The sequence below is a fragment of the Gobius niger genome (genome assembly GCF_951799975.1).
Source record: "Gobius niger genome assembly, chromosome: 11".
Classification (NCBI taxonomy): Eukaryota; Metazoa; Chordata; class Actinopteri; order Gobiiformes; family Gobiidae; genus Gobius; species Gobius niger.
In genome coordinates this window covers 9,722,900-9,749,089 of record NC_136862.1, presented here as the reverse complement: position 1 = coordinate 9,749,089, position 26,190 = coordinate 9,722,900, and the positions used below count along the sequence as shown (strand labels likewise).

Sequence of the window (26,190 nt, the reverse complement as noted above, 5' to 3'; positions counted from 1 at the left end):
AATCTATAAACCGTCTATTCACTTCAAAAAGTATGTTGAAGAAAATGCCTTGTACTCGTATCGGTATTCGGTATCGGCAAGTACTTAAATCAAAGTATCAGTTTTAGAAAAGTGGTATCGGTGCATCCCTAGGTAAGGATTATTAATGGACATACTCCACGATCCGATGCAGGTTAGATTTTTTTTGCCTCTGGGCAGCTTTGAGGTCCCCATTCTTTTTTACCTAATGTCCCCTGTAGTGTCCTCTTTAGCCGCAAACAAGCTGCTAAACAATTCTGCTGTAAAATTCATTATGATTTTGTGCGGTGAAATCCCTCCAGAGGGTTCAGACAGTTGTGCCGTGCCGCTGTTGCTTTGATAAAAACATATTGCCTGCATTATTTTTTTTCCACAGTTCTTAAGGCATTGTTTTGGTTTGCAACACTTCCCCTGAAAAGTGGAAAACATCTGTAAAGGTCTGAGCTGCAGGGATTGTGGTTGTTTAGCTACAAATGGGAACTGGACTGTTCTCTGTAGTGAACAATGTGTTGTAAATAATAGCCTTGTGAGTAAATGCAACAATTTAAGTTTGGATTTGGATATTTATAGAACTAGATATCCACATTTATAGATGATCAGATAAATATTCTGAACAATAAATACATCCAGGTAGAGCTTGAGCTGGATATCAAGATTTTAACAATTGTGCATGTTTATCGGGATCTGGTGTCTTCATTTTCTAGCAAGGTATTTTTTCGGTTGTACTTTTTATGCTTTTTATTGAAGTAACTTGCGATACTGTGGGGCAATATCACGATATTATTGCGATATTTCACTAAATCATTTCAACACGATATGTTCCATTCAAATTAAACACAAATCGCAAGTTTTCATTTAGCAGAAGTCATCAAAAAACACAAAATCAGGATCAAAACAAGGGTCAAATTGAACTGAATTAGGAAATGTTGAACTAAAACTAACCTTTTAAGTTCAGTTCATTGTTTAGGCCTAGTTTGTAGAAAATGTGTCGATCTCAGTCCGATGAAGACTTGAAGACTATTGATGGTGCGATATATTGTGGCTTCTTGCAGATATTGCATCACTTAATATTGCGATACAATGTTTTTTGCAATATATTGTGCAGCCTAAAAATGTGATATTTTTCAGTCTGCAAAGTTTTTTGTGTAATTTATTCGTTTTGTGTTTTTTAAACTTCCGAGTATTAGACTGAACAGCATACTCTTCCTTGTTGCAGCTCAACTGTCTCAAAGTCATTTCGGCGCATCTGCTATCACTTAGTTGTTGCCGTGTGGAGACTTCAGACGAATCTAGCAGCTGGTTTCAAAGCTGTATGTTGCTCATAATACAGTGTTAATTATCGAGGAGAAATGTAACTCCTTTATATCAGCTATAACAAGCAGTGGTATACATTTTTACACGGCTTGGACCTTAACAATGATGTATGCTGCTTAGTTCTTGATTGTGTCAACCCAGACCAGCTGAGACTATATATTTTCAAAGAAGATCAAGTTTATTGGTTTTGTATAGACAATATATCAACAGAAGTCGCCTCACAGGGCTGCACCAAACATTAAGGCAATAAAACATAGCAATAAATATGACAAATAAAAGTTAATATGACAATTATGAATGAATGAATAAAAAACCTTTGTTGCCCCAGAGAGGAGTTTGCGTTGCACTGAGAGCATGGAATACAAGCGTGCCAGCGATATAGAGCAAACCAGACATCATTAATCCACTGTGGATCGAAAAGTAGAGTCAATTATGAATCTGGATGCCTTGTTTCATCCTCATTTTTGGCATCATGTACTTTTCCCCCAATGAGAGCAGCATAAAGGGCTGCCGTGGTATAATCTTTTGGGCCAAATTCACTGTCTGTCACACTGGGATAAGATGCTTTCTGTTAGTTGGCCAATTACTTTTATTGATCACCTTCTCAAACTTCTTTATGTTTTGTGGGGACAGATCATCTCCCCAGGATTGAAAAACGATGCTTTTAATATACTTTTATAAAATAACTTTCTGAAAAAATAGTGTTTTGTTGAGCTTTAGCAAATTTGGCAATACGTAATGGACATTCCGTGAGAGCCCAAATTAATTTCCCATCCTTACTAATACGCAATAAAGATGAGGTCTTGTCTGAATGTTGTTAAGATATAAGTCATAATTCAGCCTGTTGTTGTTTTTCGTATCCTGACCACTGGAGATGGGGTACGCCTCTGTCCCACTCACACAGCGCCTGGTCTTAAGGCTGACTCTCTGTAAACACGGCTCTGCAGGTGAAATGAAAACCATTGCTCTTGTTGTTATTACGCTCCCTCAGTCTGCCACAGCGGCTAATAGCCAGTAAGACGTTTCTGCATGGGAATCCAATTCATTCCGCTGAGCTGACGCTGTTGTCCTTCACTCTCTTCCTCCGCTCGCTCTCGCTCATCCCACAGCACTGCTCCGCCGCTCAGCTCGGAGACTCAGTGGAGAGTGAGGAGGAGAGGAGCTGAGACTCGGGAGGCAGAGGATGGATGTGAGGGGGAGAAGCTGAGCCGTGTGTTTTTTTTTAGGTTCAGTATTTAAGAGTGCACTTGCATGTGTGTAGCGGCTGCTGCTGCTGACGTGCGCTCCACTCCGGAGATGGCGTTAGGAATTCTGCTCGCCCTTAGCGCTGTGGAGGAGGCTTCCCAAAGCTCACGAGGGGCCCACATGCAGTAACGTGTCCGCTGTGGCTCCTCTCCCTCAGTGTGTGTGAGTGAGTGTGTGCTCTCCTCCTCCTCCTCTGCTGCTGCTGCTTTTTCTGCAAAGCTTACCTTTTTTTCCTTGAGCTTTGCATCTTTGTATTGGTATCTTTTCTACTTGTTTGCTCGAGAGGTGAGATATGTTTTGTAACGTAGGCTGAGAAAAAAAACTCTTTTATCTTGCCAACATGGACTGCCTTTGCATTGTGACAACTAAGGTAAGAGCTTGGACACAACTGTGAGGAGTGTGGGGGAATGACCAGTGTGGAAGACTTGAAGCAGGAGGAGAGAAGCTCGGTTTGGCTGTACGTGCCGTGTTCTTTTGCCTTTAGCTTTAGATCTGAACAAAATCATTTTCACTCTTTTCATTCATGCGGCACAAGATAGATATAAATTTGGGTGAATGACTAGTCATGTTTGCTCTGAATATATAGACTGTGATTCATGCTCGACCCAGAGTAGAAATTGGTGGCTGTTTGCAAAGAGACGGCAGCAGAAGTTGGATTGAACTTCTGTCAGCCGGCTCTGCTCTGCTGCAGCTCTTGCTCTCACTGTGAGGACTGTGAACGCTCCAGCCTCCTCACGAGGAAGTAAGTCTGACTGTACATCACTGCATGTGGAATTTACAAATGTGCAGTAAAACTGAATTTTGTTTTTGCTAGATTTGTAATGTTTCTCTTTCAGGATTTTACATAGTTTTACATCCCTTTATGGTCAGACTTTATGTGCACAAAAACAAGCATCTAAACAAACAGTGGAACAATCTCAATGATGTGGAGTTTGAGTTGCTTATGGAGCACCAGGTCCAGGTGAAGTTTCTAAATGGACTTGTGTTTTTCTACTCACATGTTGAATTACTCATGCAACAGCCACATAGCCTGTGACCAATCTTTCTGAAAGCCATAGTTAAATATTTAGGTGTTCTTTTGCATGAGCACTATTACCACATGAGCTACAGCATCTGCTTCATGCTGAGAGGGAAGACCTAGTTGAAGCAGTTAAAGCAGATGTGCTTTATATATGAGTATTTGTGTGTATGGTTGTGTAGGCTCTCAGTCACTGATTGTATGTATAGAAAGAAAATACAAATTGTTACGAGAGAATACACTGTACTGGTTGTTTATTTGGTTGTCATGATTATTATTATTTTTTTTTTATGCACGTGATCTTCATGAATGTTTTAACAGGTCACTTGTTAACTTTCTGTGGTTCTTTAGCAAGTTTCATCCATTGGACAGTAAACTAGGGGCTAGTTTGGACCTGGACCCTAAAACCAGCCTAGAGCACCTGCTTTTACTTAATACCAAGACACATCGGCCTGACCACAGAGTTATAATGGGGCTCATGACACTGAAGCATTATTTGGATGTGCTGTGTAATTTTACAGTTTCTGTTGGTAAGAGATGGCTGTCTACCCACTGCTTTCCTTCTTTATTGAGTTTTTTATTCTGAATTGGAGGCAAACTAATTATACTCTGGTGTATATCCTTGGTCGCAGTTGCTGCATTGTGCTTTGTGGGATGGGCGTGTAGGCTTGTATGACATCATGTTGACATGCTTTATGTAAGTTTTTACCTCAGCCCACACACTACACAGATACAAGAATAGATTTCCTTTTAGTTTTGAAACATTGACTGTGCTTTTTACTGTCACCTCCTTTGCCTCTTGATATTTACGAATTTCGAAATGTGACTCTTTTCTTCTCTGTTTAAGGAACATTTAAGTGCAGCCGTTCAGGGCTCTGTCTGTCATACACTACATAAGCGATCTTCTGTGACACTGGTGAATTTCCTATTCAGCTCTGCCGACTTAAGTATTCTGTTTTCCATAATGAATGTGCACAACTGCATAATGATATGCAGTTTTCTTTCCATAGCCATATTATGTAATACTTTGGGGGCATGATGAGTACTGTGCTGTAGTTCAATGTGAGAGGAGAAAAGTGAAGAGAGAACAGAAATCAGTGGCAGAGCCACTTCTCAGTGAGTGATATAGTTTTGGATATCATTCAACAATATCGCCAGTAAACTGCGCCACACAGTTATAATACAGCCCACGTATAACCTGACTTAAAGTTACATGTTAGTATTTATTTACATATGGATACAATAGCACATCTACATGATTAACTGTTTTTCAGTAATTTGTCTCAAAGAATTGGGCTTTGATGACACATATGATGTACGGTCATATATTACAGAAGATAATTAAAGGTTTACGGCAGCTGAAAGTTAGGGCTGGGTAACTTTGCATTTTCTTTTAATACCAGCACTTTAACGAAACTTGCTTCACGATACTGATACCTGAACGATACTCTTTTCGATACCGATGCTAAAATATTTGCCACCTAGAACCAGAAAACAACAGTAATGTTATTTTAATCCATAAAAGACTATTTCATTTAAATGTCATTTACTTGAGCTGAAACAACCAAGCTTTAATGCTGTTCCTGGACCCAAAAGCATCTAAACTTGGCCTCTAAAGATCTTTTATTCAGCACCATTCTGGCATAGTTAACAGTACCCAGCCCTACTGAAAATAGACACTTTTTTCAGCTAATATGTTAATGTTATTAAAATTGCTGTTAAATATAACAACCATTCCCTGCTCCCCTCTGTGAGCAAGGTGTTCAGTCTGAGGCACAAATCCACAGCTGCACTTTCTGTCTGTTGTCAGTCCATCAACTTCACAATACCCCACTTTGCACCTGTTGTGATATTTAAAAAAAGAAAAGAAAAAAAAACTCAGACTATGTGAATGTGCTAGCATTTCAATGAGTTGCATTTTTACACTGCTTAATAAAAGATGTGCCAACACCCCAAATGTTGGCTCATAATACTATAGTGGCCACATCACGCCCTTGACCTCACTGCAGTGAGCCACCATGAGTCTTCATCTTGTTAATTAAGAAACAGCTTCTCCTTAGAAACCTGATGAGTGGACTCTATGGCCAGTCAATAACATTGATTCACCAATTACAAGGCAGGAAACAGAGTGGAACAAGAAGTCTTTGTTTGCCTTAAACGCTTCTGGCATAAATAATTGGGATTAGGAGAATGCAGCGTGAATTTGATGTTTCAACAATTTAAACGCAGAAAGCACTTGCCAAATGAGATCTAAAAATGGAGTTGTCTTAGAGAGTTATTTTTGTCACAAAGCTGAGTGGAGGACTTCAAGGTGCAGGAGTAGTAGCTGTAGCCGTGCTGGGCATCATACTGTCCGTTTATGGTCTTCCTTTTCACCTTTTTTATTTATCTCTTCATTGTTGTTTAGGCACTTACAGTTGCCCCTCCAGGCGTGAATCACACATTCCTTTGACACTCAGCACGCTCTCACTTACCCCTGCGTCTCTCTTGTTAAAAATACCAGCCTTTGGGTTTTGTCCAAAAGTTTTCTGGCTCATCGCAAATTGGCTGAAGTAATCATCTTCTTTTAATAGCTTTTGTAATAAGTCACTTGACCTCTGTCTTTTGTCCTCCAAATCCCTTCAGACTCCAAAGGTTTAAGGTTTGGGTATACTTTCATGTCCCACTGCACTTGACCCATCCTTCAGCGCCGCTGGGGCAACAGCAGTGAGAAACCGGTGTGGCAAGCAGAAACCCATCTCCAGATCCTGAGCAAGGACTGCAGGTCTATATGCAAGAGAATAAGCTATTATACATGTGGAGGAAACCCACCCAGACACACACAACTCCACAATAAGCTCCCACAATACATAGATTTGCAAGTGCAGGCGAGTCTGATACCTCAGTATCGTACATGTAACAGTGACAGGTATTATGTTCCCCTGTTTTAAGAGTAGCTCAGCACATCTGACCAATGGTTCCTATAGGTGTTTTCACTCAGACGGTTCATAGCCAGTGTGTTCCCACTTTAGTCCCGGGCAGCTCCCCGTCCCCTCTGCTCATGTGCTTGTGCTGACACTGAAAACCAGCATCAAAAAGGGGCAGTGACTCCAAGCAAAACAGGCTTCGTTATACCTTTTTTTTTTTTTTTGGTAATGGAACGAATCGAGTTTTGTCCTCCTTTAGTATATTATAAGCTCTGAAATTTGCGGGAAAGGCACTGAACTTGCAGGCTAGTTTTCTTGCATCTCTGTGACAGTGACCCTGCGAGGAATTGGGATGGTGCAAATATGTTACAAAAGTTAGGTATGAGGTATAGGGCCTTTAATTGTGCATTCGAAACAAATATTTAAAGACATTTTCCAAGTTCATTGATGCACATTGATACTTGCCTCAGGGCATGAAATGGGCCCTCCAGGAGCGCATGGTAAGGGGCTTGTATTGAAACTTTAACAAGACTGGCAAAAAAGTTCCTGTGGTTCGACATCTGCTTTATTTGCGTGTACCACTGTAACCAGCCACTGGGAGGGAGAGTGCGGGTGGTTTTAATCTACTGGCAGTGTGTAGCTGGCACCATTTCAAAGATTGTTTATCTCTGATACAAGATAGAGATACAGAGACTGTAATATGATTGCCAAACACATCCCGCTAATTACACCCTAATTTATCTTTTCAGAGAGAAGTAGCTTCTTGATACTTTGCAACCGACTGTACACTGTTTTTAGGAACAAAATGATAATCAATACGACTGTGCTTGATTCCTCTACGGTGTCGTTATGCCGCTTGACGTACTTAAATTCTACACCTCTTTTCGTTTGTGTGTGCAGCGTGTAACTGGATTAGACTAATAGGTCTTGTAAAAGTCTGGTCATGCTCTGAATATTGTCTCCTGCCTCACTGATAAAAGTTCCTCCCACCACAGCGCGACCTGCTGGGTAGATTTGCGATGGCGTGTGTTGCCTGGAAACTGCGCTGTTTCTCCATAGGGGTGAGGAGGACAGACTTTTGGAGAAGGGCAAATAGTCGCACGTCTAATGATACAGCGCTCATTCCGCTCATTGAGTTGAAAAGAAACCGGCCAAAGTCACTGTCAGGGTTGAGACAGTTCCACCGTAATGAAACATTATCTGTAAAATAAATAAACCTCTTAACTCCCGCCTGAACCGAGAGCATTTTCTCCAGTTTAGCTTTACCCAAATCCTGTAGGTCAGCGTAACACCTCATTTGAAATCTAAGATCTCTTTTTTGGGGGGGTATTCAACTCATTTTGTAGCTTTTTTGTCATTTTTTTAATAAATTTTTTGTCACATTTTTGTCACATTTTTGTCACATTTATTGTCATTTTTTGAATCATTTTTTGTCATTTTTTTGGTCACATTTTTGTCACATTTTTTTTCTTTTTTTTTTTTCTTTTTTTTTGGTTATTTTTTGTCATATTTTTGTCACATGTTTTGTCATTTTTTTGTCATTTTTTTGTCATTTTTTTGTCATTTTTTTGTCAAAGTTTTCTCACTTTTTGTCACATCTTCATCATTGTTTTCATCTCAGTTCTGTCGCTATTTTCACACCTTTTTTCCAGAAGCTTTGAGGATTGGGGTAAAGCCAAACTGGAGAAAATGTGCTCGGTTCAGGTGGGAGTTAAGGGGTTAAATACACTTGAAAGAATTCCCAAAGAATCATCCGGACAGTATAACAGCCGACCCCAAAAATATCCAGAGTGCGTTTTCATTGGTAGCATTTACTTTCAGTGGATGTGTGCTACTCCAGTAAATCCCAGCCTGCAGGAACTGAACTAACAGTAGCATTAGCAGGTTGGCAGATATCGTATAAACATGCATCCCAAGCCAAGACCGCTCAAGGCACAGCTAAAAAAGCAAAACAATCAATCTTTCCACGCATTACAGTGTGTGAATGGCGTCAGTGTGAGACCCATCCTGACATGAAAATAGTCACAGATACAGCAGGTTTTGTTTGTTTGTTTGTCTAATACTATTGAAGAGGGAATGTTCCATGGATGGATGTCTGATGGTTTATTGTTCTGCAAAGTAAAACGATAAATCGATCATTTATCTTTGGCATCTAAAGACTGCTTTGCTACTAGTTCTTTGTGGTTTACTGGCAAACTCTGTACGTAAGTCTTCCTCGTATTGCAGTGACATTCTAGTTGATATTTCGTTCATGAAATATTTACGAAATGAAAATGGCTGGATCTTCCTGAGTCTGAGGTTTCTTGACAATACGGTGCTTTTCAAGGATAACTAGTCACATAAAAAGTCATAAAAGCTTGCCTTCAAATGGTGAAAACTCTAAATGGCTGTTTGTTCCTGAAGCAACTATTATCTATCTGTTTTTTCTGATTCCTGTTTTGTTTGTTGTAGACTGCGTTCACTGAAAAGCCTTCACCGTTTGAAACTTTTGCCAAAGGAAACTTTGACTTGATACCAGTAACATTAACCCTTCATTGACAGTTTTGCCATAAAAGGTATTGGCATCTTTTACCGCAGGGTTCGATGACTTTTTCCTTGAGCGACTCTTGTCACTTACCATTACAACGAGTGTGCGTCCATCGCAGTGATTCGTCTCTAATTCAGCTTTGCACATCACTAAGTCCTCGCCGGGCGGGTGACTTTTGCTCTTCTAAGGCTCTTACATTACTGCAGCACCAAGAGTCACAACCCAGGGATTAATTCACATCTCGGTTGTAGACAAGGTCACGAGGGAAAGAGCAATGGTTGGCACAAACTACTACTATCAGTTCCTTGACAGAGGTTTATGGCCACTCACTAAAAGCTGATATGTCAATAAATAACCATTTACGGTAAAGATATTTATCAGAGCTCTACAGCAGTGGTTCTCAACCTTTTGGAGCCACCACCCCCATTATAACAGTTAAAGGGGTTTGTGACACCCCCACCTGTTCACACCGTGAGAAATAGGCACATTAGTCTACATAATTCTTAAAAAACAAAGATAAAAAACAAATGGCTAAAGTAAAATTCATCAAATTACGTTCAAATAATGGCACTCTGGTAAAATAGCACATACATGCTACAATAAAATATACATTATATGCTAATAAAATATGTATATTTTATCGATATTTATAGATTCTGGTGACCCCCTCAACTTGTCTTGCGACCCCCTTGTTGAGAACCACTGCTCTACAGCATGACTCAAGGGCACTCCTTAAACCCATGACCACTCGCACCCAGTCCCAAAGTCTAGGCTTCGCCCACTGATCCCGACAAGTCATGTTTTTCACGGGGACCAACGAGGTGTATTTATATTAGTTTAGTTTAGTTTAGTTGTTACACACATATACATACAGTATAACATGCAGTGACGTTTTCCTTTGTACTGTCCAGAAAAACTGACATATAAGACAAAGACGATATATACTACTACTGTAGAATGTAAAATTAAGAATGGACAACCCTGTGGTCAATAAAGAGGGGCAACAAAGTGTAAATGGAAGTTCCTGAACCAAGAACTTCCGGAGCAGCCGCCATTTCCTTCTGGTTTCAGGAAGAAGTAGGCCACAATAAGTCCAAACTTAGTTTTACAGTCTATGACTACTACAGGAGGAGGTGGGAGTCAGGTTTATTAAGCAGTCTAATAGCCTCGGGATAGAAGCTCCTCCTCATCCTTTCAGTTGTAGTCCTGAGAAGGCGTTATCGCATCCCAGTTGGGAGCAGGGAGAACAGGTTATATTAAGATGCTGTACTCTTACTGACAACTAACATGAAGGGTAAACTATCATTCTGCCTGGCGGTGCAGTTTGTTTGGCAGACGCTTCATACCGTAAAATGTTGAAAGTCAATTATAAAATACTAACTGGACAAGGATTTAAATTTGATCAAAACGCTTCTGCAACATCAGCTGAGTCTTTAATTTCCAAGTGATGATGACGATCAGATGATTGATGATTGGCAGGTGTCAACTTTACTCTCCTGGGTGAAACTTTTAAGCCATCTCAGGGGATGCATTTTTTTTGTCATATCACGGTGAATTTGTCCATTTTTAGATCAGTAAACTCTCCTCCTTGTTTTATGAAATCGCTTTGTTTCGCTTACAAATAATATACAGTACAAGCCACTTTTATATAAGAAAGTCTTGTGGTATCGGTCGGTATCCGGTATCGTTGGATACGTAAACCCAAGTATAGGTGTAGGAAGTGAAAAAAGCTTTATCGGTGCATCTTTATTGGGAACTCCTGACTGGAGCTGTAAGAAAATCAACCCTAAAGTTGCTTTTACATCAAGAGGAACACAGTAGATGCACATAATTCATCAAAATCAATTTAAATGGCTATTTTAATTCTTCAGTCTTCATGGGATCTTATTCTGTATAAAAGCTTCTAACCCTGTAGTTTACAAACATGTCATGAAATGTATGATTCTTGCATATTTCAGTCTTCTCTCAAATGTTAATGCCTCTGGACATGTTTAAAACGTCCTTGAATCTTAATTTATAAACATTGCTTTGGAATACTTGGAGAATCCATATTACATATTTCTCTATGATCACTTTAGATGAAATTATTAATCCTTTAACAGTCACTGCACAATGAGAAGTGTTCAAGCATCAAATCGAGCAACCTCTCCACACAGCGTCACTACAGTAGATGCGCCGGGATCAAATAGCCGTAGTTACATAAGTAGCTTAGAGATCGTTTAAGAATCGTGTAGTCCTGCTAGTAGACAGCACCGCATGTCAACTCCAGTCAGTCCGGAGCGGTTTGATCTTGCCTCCTACTCGTCCGCCCCCAGATTTCCTCCTACCTTCTCCCCTCATCATCCCACTCCTCATCCTCACCCTCCCCGGCTCAACTCAACGCTCGGAAGAAAAAGGATAAAATCCAAAACGTAAGGGGTGGGGGGAATCCGTTCATTTCTTGGTTAAGTAATGCCGCAGAATCGATGGACAGTTACCACGGTAACAAGAAGGCTGGCACCAAAAATACATTCTATACAACATCTTTAATACCCCCCCGCTACACTGAGTTTACTAAGTGGTGCATCCTCCCACATATGCATCTATGTGTCTCCCCTAAGCTGGTTGTATGATGTAAACCTTTCCCTCTCACTATCTATTGGTTAAGAACTTTAAGGCCTCGTGTTATACTTTACTCATGCTCTGTATAAAACACCGCCTGAAAGTCACCACCTGGATTTAACTAACTCTTATGATCTTAAGGTCTAGGTTCAGCAACACTATGAGCCCAAGGAATGAGATCAACTAATACCTTAATACCTGATGGCACAGGTATTTTCCAAGATGCCAGGTTTTGCACAGTGGTCACACTCTCTCATCATCCATGCAAGATCTTGGTGAGAAATTAATGCAAGACTGGATCTTTTGACATTGCAGAAGCTTATTGAAACATTGCCACAGCGAATGCGTGCTGTAATCAAAGCTACAGGCGAGCCAAAGATTTTTTTTTTTTGTGGTGACTTTTTTATTTTTTTGGTCGGGCAGGGTATTTTTGTACATAAATTAAATGTATGGAAAATTGATCTGAGCGTTCAAAACCCCTTGCTCTGTTTACACAAAAGGTCAAAACTTTAGCCTTTGCTCTGCCCAATCCAAGTGGTTTGGGACACTAGGAAGCCTGGGTGAATGTAGTTTGTGAGGGAGTAAGTGGTGGTGGTCGGAGGGGCCGATGGCACAGACTGGTTGCCTCGCTTCTGCCAGTCTACCCCAGTGCAGCTGTGGCTACAATATAGCTTACCACCACCAAGTATGGAGTAATTAAATAATGCCAGGTAAAGCGTCTTTGAGTGTCCAGAAAAGCGCTTTATAAGACCAATGCATTATTATTAGCTGCCAGCTATGAGTGAGGAAATTACATATTCGATAGAGGCAATTTGAGTGTGAAAATGGTCGGAAGCAGTCTTAAAGGGACTATACGGAGTGTAAAAATGTCAAAAATATGTATTTTCCTCCCCCTACATATTCCAACAATGTCCTTATGTGTAGAATGAGCCCAGACCTGTTCACCACAACTGCCTCTAAAATCCTGCACTGTCACTCAAAAAGGTGTTAAGTCGGGTCTGAAGTGCCGTCATGCACGAGCTTAATATAGAAGGTGCAGTTACACAAATGACCTGAGGTGGCAGCAGTGAGTATAAAATGGCGAACTTGCATCTAGCCCCTTTAAAAATCAGAGACGGGCACCATCTTGTGAGGTGGGAAATAAATATCTTGAACACTTAGAATGGAGACTATTTTGCGGAATTACACAAAACCTGCATGAAAGAGGCGTAAAAACTCAAGGTACATTTAAGGGGAACAAACTTATAGCATGATCAAGAATGTCACTTAAAGGAACAGGCCACTGTTTTTACATACTGTTTGTTTTGTTTGTTTGTATACTTTATTGTCCCCGTAGGGAAATTTGTCCTCTGCATTTAACCCATCCTTCGATGCCGCTGGGGCAACCTGTAAGGAGCATTGGTCGACGGCAGTGCCGCACCCGGGGACCCATCTCCATGATGTGGAGCCAGGCTGATGGTCAGAATCACCTGACTGGAGGATTCACCTATTGCACATGTTTTTAGTGGTAGGGAAAACCGGAGTACCCGGAGGAAACCTACGCAGACACGGGGAGAACATGCAAACTCCACACAGAAAGGCCCCGTCCTGGTGGGAATCGAACCCGGGACCTTCTAGCTGTGAAGCGGAGGCGCTAACCGCTGCGCTACCGTGCCGCCCTGAGATATGTTCTTACCTGAGCTTAGACGAGTTGATGCGTACCTGTCTGGTCTTTGTGCCTGTGGAAGAGCTTGGTCGCTTCTAACTTCACCCCGTTTGGAGCTATAAGAATACATTGCTAGAGGCCAAATGCTAGCAACATTTTTGGTCATTTTGCGTGACTGAGGGCAGGCACAAAGACCAGACAGGTACGTATCAACTCGTCTAAGCTCAGTCAAGAACATATCTCAGTATATAAAAACAGTAGCCTGTTCCTTGAAATTGCAATTTCATTGCTAATACTGTATGCTGCCAAACTTTACACCACTATTTGGCAACATCACATCATCTTTCTCCCGCGTTGACCTTTCAGTGCTGCCCGGCTCCTAAACTAATTGGCTTGGATACACCGAACTACGGCCGCAGCAGCAACTGTTTGACACCCAGGTCTCCAATTACCACAATGCGCTCTGCTGCTCAACTATTTTTTTTTGTATGTATTTCTTTTTGAAGACCAGCCTTTTGATTACTGTTTTACTGCAACTACTTAGATTGCTAGGCGAGCATGAGCAAAACCAATTGATTAATCTCATTAGCGCGTATATGACAGAGACCTTGATTACACAGTGGTAGCGTAAAATCTCCGCACAGATGAGCAGTTTTGCAGATTCCGACCCTTTTTTATCAAATAGTAATTTAGCAGAGCGATGACAATGTGGGACAGTTGAGACGCCTTTTATCTCGTTGTTGTTCGCAGGCCAATTCCGAGCCCTGAGCCTCTGCCAGTTTCTTCTGTGGGAGTGACAATGTGGACTACCGCTACAGTTATGTAACAGCGTGCATGGCGAGAAGCGAGGAATATTTGATCCAAGATGATGTGCAACAAGCTGGAAATAGGTGCTCCTCCGCACAGCCGTATAGCCTACAGTCGTACACATGTGCTCAACCCCGCGTCCTATTTTTATTTGTATTTCCACGCTGATCACATTTTACCCACAGACTTTCTTCGGCGTTTGCTTATTCTTCACTGTATGAGGCGCGCATCTCTTCTCCCCCCATCTCGTCAGCTCAGTCCCGCCTGCCTGCCTGCCTGCTTTCCCGCCTGCCTGTGAGCCGCTTTGGAGCTTTGCATCACCCGTTTTTCCTTTTTTTTGTTGCCATTTTTGTTCCCCAGCCCAGTCTTGATATTTCCTTGCAGGATGAAAAAGCAGTCCTGTTGCCTTAGCATGCCACCATCAGAGGACTCACACTCAGGGATGATAACTCTTGGCTCTGATATTGCGGCTCCTCTCTTTTTGTACTGTTTGTAATCCTGGAACCAGCTTGACTTAGCTTATTCTCCGGCTTTATACATGTTACTACTACAACTCTGCCATGTTTTTTGCATGCTACTTTTCCCTAAGATCAGACATGCAGGTAAGGGGTGTCTGGCGTGATAGCATTGATGTGCGGAGGGGGCATGCGGTCACAAGCGTGAGCAGAGTTAGTAGACGGGGCACAGATGTGGGATTGGTGTCTCATCTATTTTTCATGTCAGTGTTTGTGACTGGCCTGTTATGTAATTGACTATATCAGTTTTAGAAATATTTATGACTGTCCACTGTTTATACTGTCAACTCTAGAATTGGCTGCAGAGTTTTGCAACAAATATCTCATTGCATTGTTTCTAAAGCCTCAATGTGTGGAGCTTGTGCGATTTTCTCATTGCAGTTTCAGTTTCATTGTGCAGCCCTCGACCTAAATGCATCGCCAGGTCATGTATTTAACAACTACATAGTAATGCCACTTGATGAGTATCTTGTATAGGGGACAGCGTTGTTTTATTTTTGATGCATGCAAATCTCGGCTATGAGCTAAGCGCTCGCATGGAAAGTGTTTGTGCTTTTGAAACTCGGGCTGGAAATAACAGGACACATCTCGATTTGATAACAAATGCGGTGCAGGATTTATAATGTCACAATATGGCAAAAACTACATATTACCATTCTTAACAATATACCAGTATATCACTAATTAAAGATAACAGGCAAGTTTCAATGCCTGATTTTCACACACACGCCCCATAAGCCCAGTTCCAGTAAAGAGAAAAATAAGGGGATGTTATAGTGGCTGTAGTGAAGCTGTGGCTTTGCGCTTACTTTGCAATGAAAGTTTAAGCATTTCCTGGATATGTAGGATCACAGGAGGAGTATTTTGGGAACTGTCACTGCGATGCTAAGAGTAGCCACTGGAGAAGATTCAAAGAATACTCAAAGGTGCGCAAGTGGGTCAAAACACAGTTACATTTCAACATGCGCTAAAAAGTTGATTTTGTAAATTCGCCCTTTCAAAGAATATGCCACCGTTTTTACTGAGATATGTTCTTACCTTACCATAGACGAGTTCATTTGTACCTGTCTGGTCTTCACGCGTGCCCTCAGTCATGTAAACACAGCACCGATGGCGTTAGCATTTAGCGTCTCCTCCTCTCCTCTACAGCTCCAAACGAGGTGAAGATAGAAGCTACCAAGCTCTTCCACGTTTTCCCTATTTAAATATGGTTATGTGAAGTGTTACACGATAAAGTATAATCACACAAAATTATACAATGTGGATTTTCTGAGCGGATAAAAGGGGGAACTATATTGTAAGGCGTAATAATACCAGGAGTAGTTCGGCGTCTGCACAGTAAAATGAAGATATTACAGCGCAAATTTCGAACTACTCCTGGTATTATTGCGCCTTACAATATAGTTCCCCCTTTTATCCGCTCAGAAAATCCACATTGTTTAATTTTTTGTAATTATGTTTTTGTAGTGTAACACTTTTCGTAACCATATTTAAATACTGAAAACGTGGAAGAGCTTGGTAGCCCCTATCTTCACCTTGTTTAGAGCTTTGAGGAGAGGAGGAGAGGCTAAATGCTATCGCCGTCTGTGCTGTGTTTATGTGACTGAGGGCACGTGTGAAGACCAGACAGATACAAATGAACTCGTCTAAGGTAAGAACATATCAGTATGTAAAAACGGTGGCCTATTCCTTTAATCGGGATTACTTTTTTAACAAAATACACATAATCTAATTGTTCAAAGTGGACAATACTTTATGTGCCTTACATAAACATGTCAAATTTCTTCAAATAAACAGAATGCTGATTATAGCGTTAAATTTTTGTCTTGAATATCCCAAAATACCGATATATATATACAGAATCACCACATTAGGCAGGGGTTCCCAAACTTTTTTCATAAAGTTCATATTTAAGCTGTTAACTTTGAATATGTGAATGGATTTCACAAATTATATGCTGTTTTACACTCAAAAATATTCTAAAAACAGTAGCATTTTTCTTCTTTTTGTTCTTGAAATCATCTGGGGACGCCACCTAAGGCTCGACCACTGACGTTTGGTGACTGGATATATTGTGAAGTGAGTAAAGTGAGGTCCCCGCTATTGAAATCTCAATAACTTAATTCTGCAGATTCCAAGGCCAGAGCTTCTGAACAATTTTAATAATGTCTTCCCTTTATTTTTTTTTTACCAATATCTGGCCAAAAGTAATACTGTATCAGACTGGACTTCATAAAATGCTGCACCAAGTTCAGTTCATTTTCTCTGCTCTGATCTTTTCGCTGTTATAATAATTTCAGTTTCTTAGATATCTGACTGACGCTCATTGAAACCTACCAACTGCTTTTAGTCATAAAATGTGTGTGTAGTATGTAAATTATAGAGTTGTACACAGTCCTTCCCTGTAGATAAAAGCTTTAATGTTAATCCTGTTTTTTAATTAAACTACAGCTCATTTCTGTTGAAAGAGTTCAATGTAAAAAATGAATTTGATGTAACGTTGCAATAGAAGATGATGAATCATCGCCTTTAAGCTCCTTCCTCTGCCTTTGTTGTTGTGCCTCTGGCTCTCGCAGAAGGTTTCGACTCAGCATTGTTCCCTATTCCCTGCCTCCCTCTACTGTTCAGAATCATACCTCTATGTGCGCTTGATCTGATCAATAATTGATTACGTAGGTATTTAGAATTATGATACAGATGAAGCTCTTCCTTTTCCTGTATCGTTTTTACTACGATACAGTTTTTACAACAAACGTGTTATCCGTCACTCGAAGAACATATCTATTAATCACTGCTTGGAGGTTTTACAGACTTTAAAATGTGTCTGCAGTGGTAGAGGTTTTATTCCCTTCCAGCTCTTGTAAACAGTATTTTTGAGACACAGTTGTACCACTGAGGTGTGATATTGCTTTGTAAGCAGTGGCAGACCAGGTTGTTTTGCTGATATGTAGCGAAAGGCCACCAGCATTGAAACCTGCCAGATCAAATGTCAGTAATTGCTCTGCTTGTATTGTGCTTCAGCCAGCAGTGTTGAGTAGTGACGAAATACATGTATTTACAATGCGTATTTAGAAGACTCGTTGTCTGTATTCAGGTACTCTTTCATTTGGAACTATTTAAAACAGTTACTTTTCTAAAATCAAAGGAATACATGACTGTACTCAATTACATTACATTTTAGCTTCATATTTATTGAGCGACATTATTATTTTATGACCTGTTTTTTCAAGTAAGTAAGTATTTTTAGAATTGTAGCTCGACCGATATGGGTTTTTCTAAGGTCGATGAAGATATATGGGGATTTTTAGTGGCCGATGCCGATATGTACCGTGACTGATATTTTAGGCCGATATTTTAGGTCAATATTTTAGGCCAATTTTTCAAATGTCTGGTAGCTTCTAAACTGTAAAGTGCATCAGTATTGAACTGTGACAGCAGGGGGCGCTTTATTAGAGGCATAGGACTGATTTATTAAAAACATTCCTGTTTTAGGAGGTACTAGAGATGCTCCGATCCAGGTTTTCTGCTTCCGATACCAATACTGGGGGTTTGAGTATCTTTCGATAATAACCAATACCAAGACCTTTTCTTCTTAATTTTTCTTGCAAACGAGATGTTACCATTTATCAATTATATAAATTAATAAACTAAGGATCACTGGACTTTTCTACATCCTTGGCTAGATGACTTTAAGGTTGCATTAATATTAACAACACATATTAAGTGATCTGATCATAGATTAGTTATTTCATAAACTAAAATACAAATACTTTATCACTCCAGCTGTGGACGATTTTATTTTATTTCTTTACGTGATCCAATCAAAGTTTCGGTCCTGGGCTTGATTAGTTGCTGTTAGCGTTAGCATGCTGCTGCTAGGTTTATCAAACTGTTAGTCGCAGCATTTTGTGCGGCGATCAAAAATACTATTGTGGAGAAAATTGGGACTTTTCTCAGTTCCTCTGAGAGGGTTGGAGGACTAATTTTATAGCCATCATTTAGCTCCTTCCATTGCAACAAACAGGAAGTCTATCACTTTCAGTCCTGGAGATATCAGCTTTAATCGCAGTTTAATCACCTCTACAAGAATTGGACAAAGTTACAAAATACATCACAAAATACATTTTAAGGCAAATCCAATTTCAAAGTATTCTCCCCAACAATGTGAGCCAGTGACACACCTGGGGCTGGGAATCAGTAAAAGGTACCAGTATGGGATTAAAAAAAGTCTGATGCTGAAAACTGGTTACGGATAATAATAAAAGATACCGTGTTGATTCCTGGTGAGTCCTGAAGCTAACACTAAACAAAGCCACTTGGTTACACCAGCTCACATAAATGATACACACTACTCATTTTTATTGGAATACAAGAATTTCTTTCTGTTTTATCGTATTAGAAATAAATAATGTTGCATAAGTACCACCGCCATCCTACAGCAAGTTCTGTTAAAGTGCTAATACTAAAAAAAAACAGTAAACCGTACTTAGCAGTCAGCACCCAGTACCCCAGATGTCAGATGAATTACAGTGTTTGCGTTTTCCGAGACATCAGCTTTTCGTGGATCATGTTTTGGCTTAATCCAGCTTTTAGATAGTCGTCACCGCACTGTTGTTGAGGCTGTGTTTCCTCTCATCCAAGGAATTTCCTCAGTTCTCAAATTGAAACTAGATTTATGCTCTGCCTGAAGGAAGGAGTCAGACATGCCATTAGCCCTATATACTCCTTTTGTTTTACCATTAAGGCTTATTAGCATGGCCTAATTGGCTTGGTTCTTGTTGCGATTTGGGTTTAAGCAGACTGCAGTAAATGAAAGAAGGTTGAATCTTAAATTGCCTCTTTCATTCCTCTCCCAAACGATTGCTCTCCGATGACTTCTTTTAAACCACTTCGATAAGAGCTCGCACGTATTGCCCGGGCTTCCTCTCTCCATTTACGGGCAGATTATGCAAGGCAAAGTAGAAAGTTGTTAAAAAGCCCAGGTACTTGTAATTTAGTTGTTGATAATTGCGTAGATAATTGTCTTCCCACACAAGCCCGAAGTTGTTCTCTGCGTGGCAACCGTTGCTAAGTTGATGAGCTATAATGACTTGGCACTAGACCTCAACTCACGCAACAGACAGTGCAAAGAACAGATTCGGTCCAGCACCCCATACTTGTGAACATGCTATACCAAACTGTTGCATCTCCAGACCAACTGTGAGTCTGGCTGCATTCGTTATCTCCTCAAGAAGCACTTTTGTAAAATAAAGCTTTTTAATTGTGTTGTAATTAGGGCTGCAACTAACGATTATTTTGGTAATCGATTAATCAACCGATTATTTTTACGATTAATCGATTAGTCGCTTGGCTGTGAAAGGTGCGTGGAAATTGTATTTTTTTCAAATTTTTTTATCACATAGAGCTAAAGTGGCACCGCTTGAGGACACGTGGATGGAGTAAACTTAAAGTAAACGTTTGTAGGAGGCTCTTTGTGCCAATTCTGCTTTGATTGGACGAGACAAAGACAGATATTTATGAAATTTACGATGTACAAAACACTGCGGACCCTCACTTTAAAAAACAAAGTAGGTTTTCATCCAAAATACAGAATTGTCATGTCTTTTTTTGCTCAATTTTAGCCTGTGTTTACTAGAAAACGATAAATCGATTACTGGAATAGTTGACAACTATTTTAAGAAACCAATTAGTTGTCGATTAATCGATTAGTTGTTTCAGCCCTATTTGTAATGCTGTTCTCTCATCAGAAATATGCTTTGAATTGTTTAGTTTTCACAGGATTATTCGGTGACGTCCCCTCCAGAGTTGAAAGAAAACACTTCCTCCGCTTTATGTCATTCGCTGGTGATGTTCATGATGATATATTTTGCTTTTTGCAGGCATTTGGTAATAATCTTTTAAATCTTCTTTTTCTTGTTGATCTGAAAATGCTACTGGATAACCAAAATATTCCGTAGTTTAATTTCCTGATTCATAGAAAGCCCCTCCCACCCTCTCCTCTCGCTCTCCTTTGCTGCGCAGCTGTTTCAATAAAGAGAGAAAAAAGAAGAAAAAAATAGACCGTGCGGTTGCAACACAGAAATATATATAATTGCAATGAGCTTAGGCAATGTTTTTACTTTGTGATGAAAGATTAAGCTGAGCAAGAGATTAGGGCTGACTACTAATCGATTATTTCAATAGTTTTAGTAATGTATTGATCGTTTTCTAGTAAACACAGGGTCAAATAAAGCAAAGATGAACATTTTTTTATTTTTTGAAAACCAACAGGGTGTGTAATGTTTTGTACTTTGAAAATTTTATAACTATCTGTTTGTGTCTCAACCAATCAGAAAGCAGAATTAGCAATAAGAGCCTCCAAAACATTATGTCAAAAACACTCACTTTAAGGTGACTCCATCAACATGTTCTCAAGTGGCGGCACTTTAGTTTTATGTGATCAAAAAAAAGAAGAAAAAAGAAAATTTTCACACACCTATTATAGCCAAGCAATTAATTGATTAATCGTAAAAAATAACCCGTAGATTAAGCTATTACCAAAATAATAATAATTAATTGCAGCCCTACAAGAGATCGACATGTGATATGGACTAGATATGGACTTCTCGAGGAGCATTTTGGAAGCTGCCGCCGTGCTGCAAAGAATAGTTTCAGGGGAAGATTGATTGAATTCAAATATTTGCGAGTGGGTTGAAATACAGTTCCAGGTATGTTTTTGATGAGAGAACATTGTACATAAAAAGCTCCGTAGCTTTATTCTACACTACCCCTGATACATTGTACCTACCAGATTTAGTACAATGTAATGCGCAATGTAACAATGTGTAATAACTTGTACCTATGGGTTACATACTCGATGGAATAATGTGTATTGGTAGTTTAGGTTATTTAAAGGGGCTAGATGCAAGTTCGCCATTTTATACTCACTACTGCCACCTCAGTTCTTGCGTGTAACTGCTACTTCTATATTAAACTTGAAGTAGCACGTTTTTGAGTGCAGGATTTTAGAGGCAGTTGTGGTGAATAGGTCTGAGCTCATTCTACACATTAGGACATGGCTGGAACATGTAGGGGGAGGAAAATGCATCATTTTTAACATTTTTAAACTCCGTATAGTCCCTTTAATGTAATAAGATATAATACCCTAAGTCTAACCCCTAACCTTCAGCCCTAAACCTATGGGATTGGTTCTGATCATGTTCAAGCTAGTCGCAGCTGTTGCTTTTAGCCTCATTTAAACCACTTCAGAAGTGTTTTAAATAAGTTAATGGTCTTTTTTTCTCTAGTTTGAAAAATGTGCTCCATGCAGTTTTAAAACATGTCAATAATTACATGTATAGCTGTAACACTTTTTCTTCAGTTCTAGATTTATTGAAAGATGTCGGATAGTTCTGGTTTGGGCTTCCTTTGCTCTGTTGGTAGAGTGTTTCCCTTGTCAGTCCTTATTGTGGTCTTGTCCTCGGGCAAGACACTGAACCCGGGTGCCTGGGTAATCAATTGTATGAATGATTGTGTGAGTGGTAACCTGCACTATGTGACCATTTACCATTTTAATTACAGCCGTTTCCCTGTTGAAGGCTTCTTACATATAAATAGAGCTATAACATATTTTATAATTGTTTAAATGGACAGCTGCTGTGTTAAGAGGTTACTTTCAAACCAGAAATAGAAAAAAAAACATCTCTACTCTGCTGTTGTGGTGCTCTGCTGCTGCTGCTTCTGCTGCTGCTGCCGTGTGTCCCCTCTTTTCTCGTCCGTGCGGCACTAAAGCTGTCCACTCCACGGTTCCCTCTTGGCTGCTGTCCCTTCTCTGGGGCGGGGTGAGGGAACTTGTTTGCCGCAGTCGCCGATGCAGCGATGGGGAAGAAATTCATTGCTGTCCCACACTCGCAACCACGCACACACACACACACACACACACGCACGGACACACTCAACAAGCCCGTACCCCGGCTCAGTGAGGGGCTGGTTTAAGTGCTGCCAGAGTTTTTGAAGAGAGCCTTTCCACAGCCAGAGAGAGAGAGATAGCGGTGCACATACACAGCAAAGACACACATCTCACTTACTCTGCAACACAGGCATGCAGGAGGAGATGGATAAAAGCGCAGAGGTAAGGCAGTTTAGATTAGAAATGCCTGATGCGAATGAGTGTGTACATTCACCACCGGCTGTCCATGCTACCGCCTGAACTCTGCAGCAAACTCCCCTTTACCATTCATCTCTGTCCTGTTCTCTTCTAAGTTTTCTGCACTTTCTTGACCATTTCTGGAGCCACAGCGGCTTATTGCTGCTGCACAAGCTTGAAAGTGAATCATCATCATTCTTGATCTCAGACCAAGCTAGCTCTTCTTCTCAGCCACAACATGATGCAGTCACACAAGGGTCAGGCAAGAGAGCTAGTGGCGTGTGTGAATGTGCTGACATTATGAGCTGAAGTAGAAAAATAAATCAGGTTTTAAAGAAGAAGAGACACACTTTGCTTATGTTTCTGGTCTGTTTGCCTTCTGACTTCATTCATCACTAAGTCGTTACAGTGTTATTTTGTAGTTTTTCTTCTATTTTTCCACCGCTAACTTTTCTCTTTACATAGAGGCAACACATGATTCATCACTTGTTCATTTTCAGCAACTTATATAGTAATTCCTCGACTCAAATCCAAAGGAAAGCTGAGAGTTGGTCTGGGATGCATTAGTCAGGAATACCTCAGGAGCAATTGTTTGTAAACACAGCAAAATATGTTGTAAATTCTGCAGTCCTGTTTTGCAGTCCTGCCTCCAGTGCCGAATCTCGGTTTGCCTTGTAATTAGCGTCTCTCCACTTGTTGTCTCCGTCGCTATAGTTGAAGTGTTCTTGATCTGGCTCGCTGCTGCTGCCTGTCGACTATCACTTGTTTTTGTCCCACATTCTCCCATTGTGAGCTCCAAAGTGGCCTCTTCCATTCAGCTTCAGTTTCCTCTCTGGCTCCCTGTCTGTGGTGGGCCAGTCTTTTCTCTGGTGAGAATGCAGGTATTGTTCCAAGGGGAAAACCCCCCATTTCTGAGCTGGATGTTACGGTTTAAAGAGGTAGAAACTTTAGAGGCGGGGAATGTGAGATAAATGCTGAGATTCAAATCATGGGGAAAGCGTTCTTCACATGGTAATCTATGGAAAACAGTTGGCTTAAACCCAAGTGAGAGTTAATTATATCAAATTAATTGGTGTTGGAGTTTTAGTTCATAAAACCCTAAATCACCTAAGTTGTTTAGATCATACAGTATATTGTCAAAGTCATGAAAGGACATCCGCATAATTTATATTGTTGGCATTTACAGGACAGCAACTCTCTTCAAATTGGTGAATATCCAAATAAACTTGTCCCTGATCGAGATGTTGTGAATATGAACGCTTTGAGTGGTTTAAACTTGAACTTCTCCCGCTGTTTGAAAACAAAATCTGGTACGAGAGCTTTACACTGAGCTGATATTGCTTTATTAAGTGTAATTCTTATCGCTCAAAGTCTACAGACGTTGCAGCATCTTTACACAGATCATTTGCCATTTTTCAATTTGAACCGTTTTTCTTCTGGCAGTCTTCAACATTGTTCTGTTTTCTTGTGCGACTGTTTTTATTGCTCTACGAACTGAACATATTTGTGACAGAATCATTAGCCCAGTGAGGGGGATGTGCTGTGTGTAAACACTGTCTATCAAACACAGTTCTGCTTTAGACGTCTCTGACTGAGTCACAGGCTCAGCGATGGCAGCGTTTCATCTTGGTTTTTTACGTCCAAGAGAATTATTTAAGACTTTTTCTGTTCTGTCAGCCGGGCTTCTATGTCAGTGTGACATAATCATATGGTTTTATCATTCATTTTCACTTGCAAATGATCTGTTTGCATAATGTGTGATGAGATAAATAGAGTAAAAAGTGCTGATCGTTGTCAGACATAGGCTCCAGACATCTGCTACATACAAAAATCAACAACCTCCACTAATGAAGAAAAAGACCCTGCAGAACTTGTTTAAAATGCAGTGTGAGCAGTTGGTGATTTGGCGCATGAAGACTTTTTTAGTTTGGGGTGTGTTTTTGTATTTGGGCAAATGTGTGCCATGACTTTTAAAAAGTGTATTAATGTGGAATGGAATTGGTTCAGTGGTAATTAATCCTCTTTTGACCTGAGCATCAGAGCCGTCACTAATTACTGCTTTCAACAGTTTATCTTTGAAAGTAAGAGGCCACTGCGGTTTTGTCATTTACACCTCTGTTGCACACATCAGCACTCCAGCGGGGTCTCTCGCGCCTTTACCTGGGCCCAGAGCCAGGATGAGGAAGAATTCAGCCTCTGCATACAGTTGTGGTCCTGAATTCTTGCCAAGACGAAAACTTTAACAGAACTTTGTTTTTAAATACCAGAAGCTGCAATCAGAATCAGAGTGTTCTTCTTTTTTTCAAGATTGTCACTGGGTTGTAACAGGATTGTCAGGCAATAACATAACATTCTACATTTTTGGGCACTCAAAGCACTTTACACCAAGGAGATATCCACCCATTCACATGCATACACCCACCAGGACATGCAGACACTAGAGGCACGGAGGGTTCAGTGTCTTGCCCAAGGACACAACGACATCCCTCTTGAGAGCTTGGATCGATCCACTGACTTAAGAATCAGCTGCCCTGATGAGGTTGTGTTTTAAAATCACATTTAAGTGCATAGGGCTGAGCAATAAACGCCTGTTGTGTCCAGGGACAGCATTAAAGGAAGTGACTGGGTTGTTTCAGCTCAAATAAATGATGCACATTTAATAGAAATGGTCTTTTATGGCATTAATGAACATAAAAGTTCTGTTTTCTGCTTCTAAATGACAAATATTTTAGAATAGGTATAGAAAAAAAAAGTAGCGTTCAGGTATCGGTATCGTAAACTAAGTGTCAAGTAAGTGCCAAATTAGAATTATATAAATTTCAAAGCATGTTATAGAAATCAAATTTATAGGGTTCAAAGGTTTTATACACACAACATTTTGTTGTTTGCTGATTTCTGAATAATTGCAGCATTTCTGTTAGGGCTGAACAATAGGGACAAAATTTCATATCTCCATATTCATGCCAGATATCTCTATAGGATATGATATAACTACAGTTTTGGTGAAAAACTAGCCTTTTTCAGAAAAATAAAAACATCTTAATACAAAAGAGTGTAGTTTTACTGATGAAAATCTATATCGTTTGTATATTGCTTTTTCGATATTGATATCTTGAATGTTCATACCGATATCAATACAATAACGATATATCTTTCAGCCCTAATGTCTGGTTTACAACTTTTGAAAATGCAGTTTGAATATAATTTAATTGTGATCATTAATCATGTAGGATATTATTCAAGCCACACTTTAAGTTACAAGCTAAAACCAGTCTTTTAATATGTATTTTTATGTTTGAAAGTTGTCTCTCAAATAACTGGGCAAAGTGGGTTTGTTCTGCTGTTCCATGTCCAGCACTTTTTTCTTGCTGCAGCAGGCGTGTTGTAAGGAGTGACTCTGTCCAGCTGGGGGCACACTTTAACATCAAGACGTAAATGACTCTGATCCTGCTGCTCACAATAATAAATG

The 26,190-nt window shown here is 40.1% G+C and overlaps 1 protein-coding gene across 14 annotated transcripts in view; it reads left to right on the top strand.

Moving 5' to 3' along the window:
* dlg2 (discs, large homolog 2) overlaps positions 1–26,190 on the top strand; it is a 206,328-nt gene that overhangs the window by 28,572 nt on the left and 151,566 nt on the right. Inside the window, exon 1 of one of the 14 annotated variants that reach the window (XM_079565574.1) lies at positions 2,466–2,947. The exons of 11 other annotated variants lie outside the window; for them this stretch is intronic. In XM_079565574.1, coding sequence (XP_079421700.1) covers positions 2,918–2,947 — 30 coding nt within the window. In that variant the 5' untranslated portion in view covers positions 2,466–2,917. Of the gene's footprint in view, positions 1–2,465; positions 2,948–14,270; positions 14,684–22,339; positions 22,707–26,190 lie in introns of those variants that run through there. 2 more of the 14 variants (XM_079565573.1, XM_079565575.1) reach the window with 2 other exon arrangements.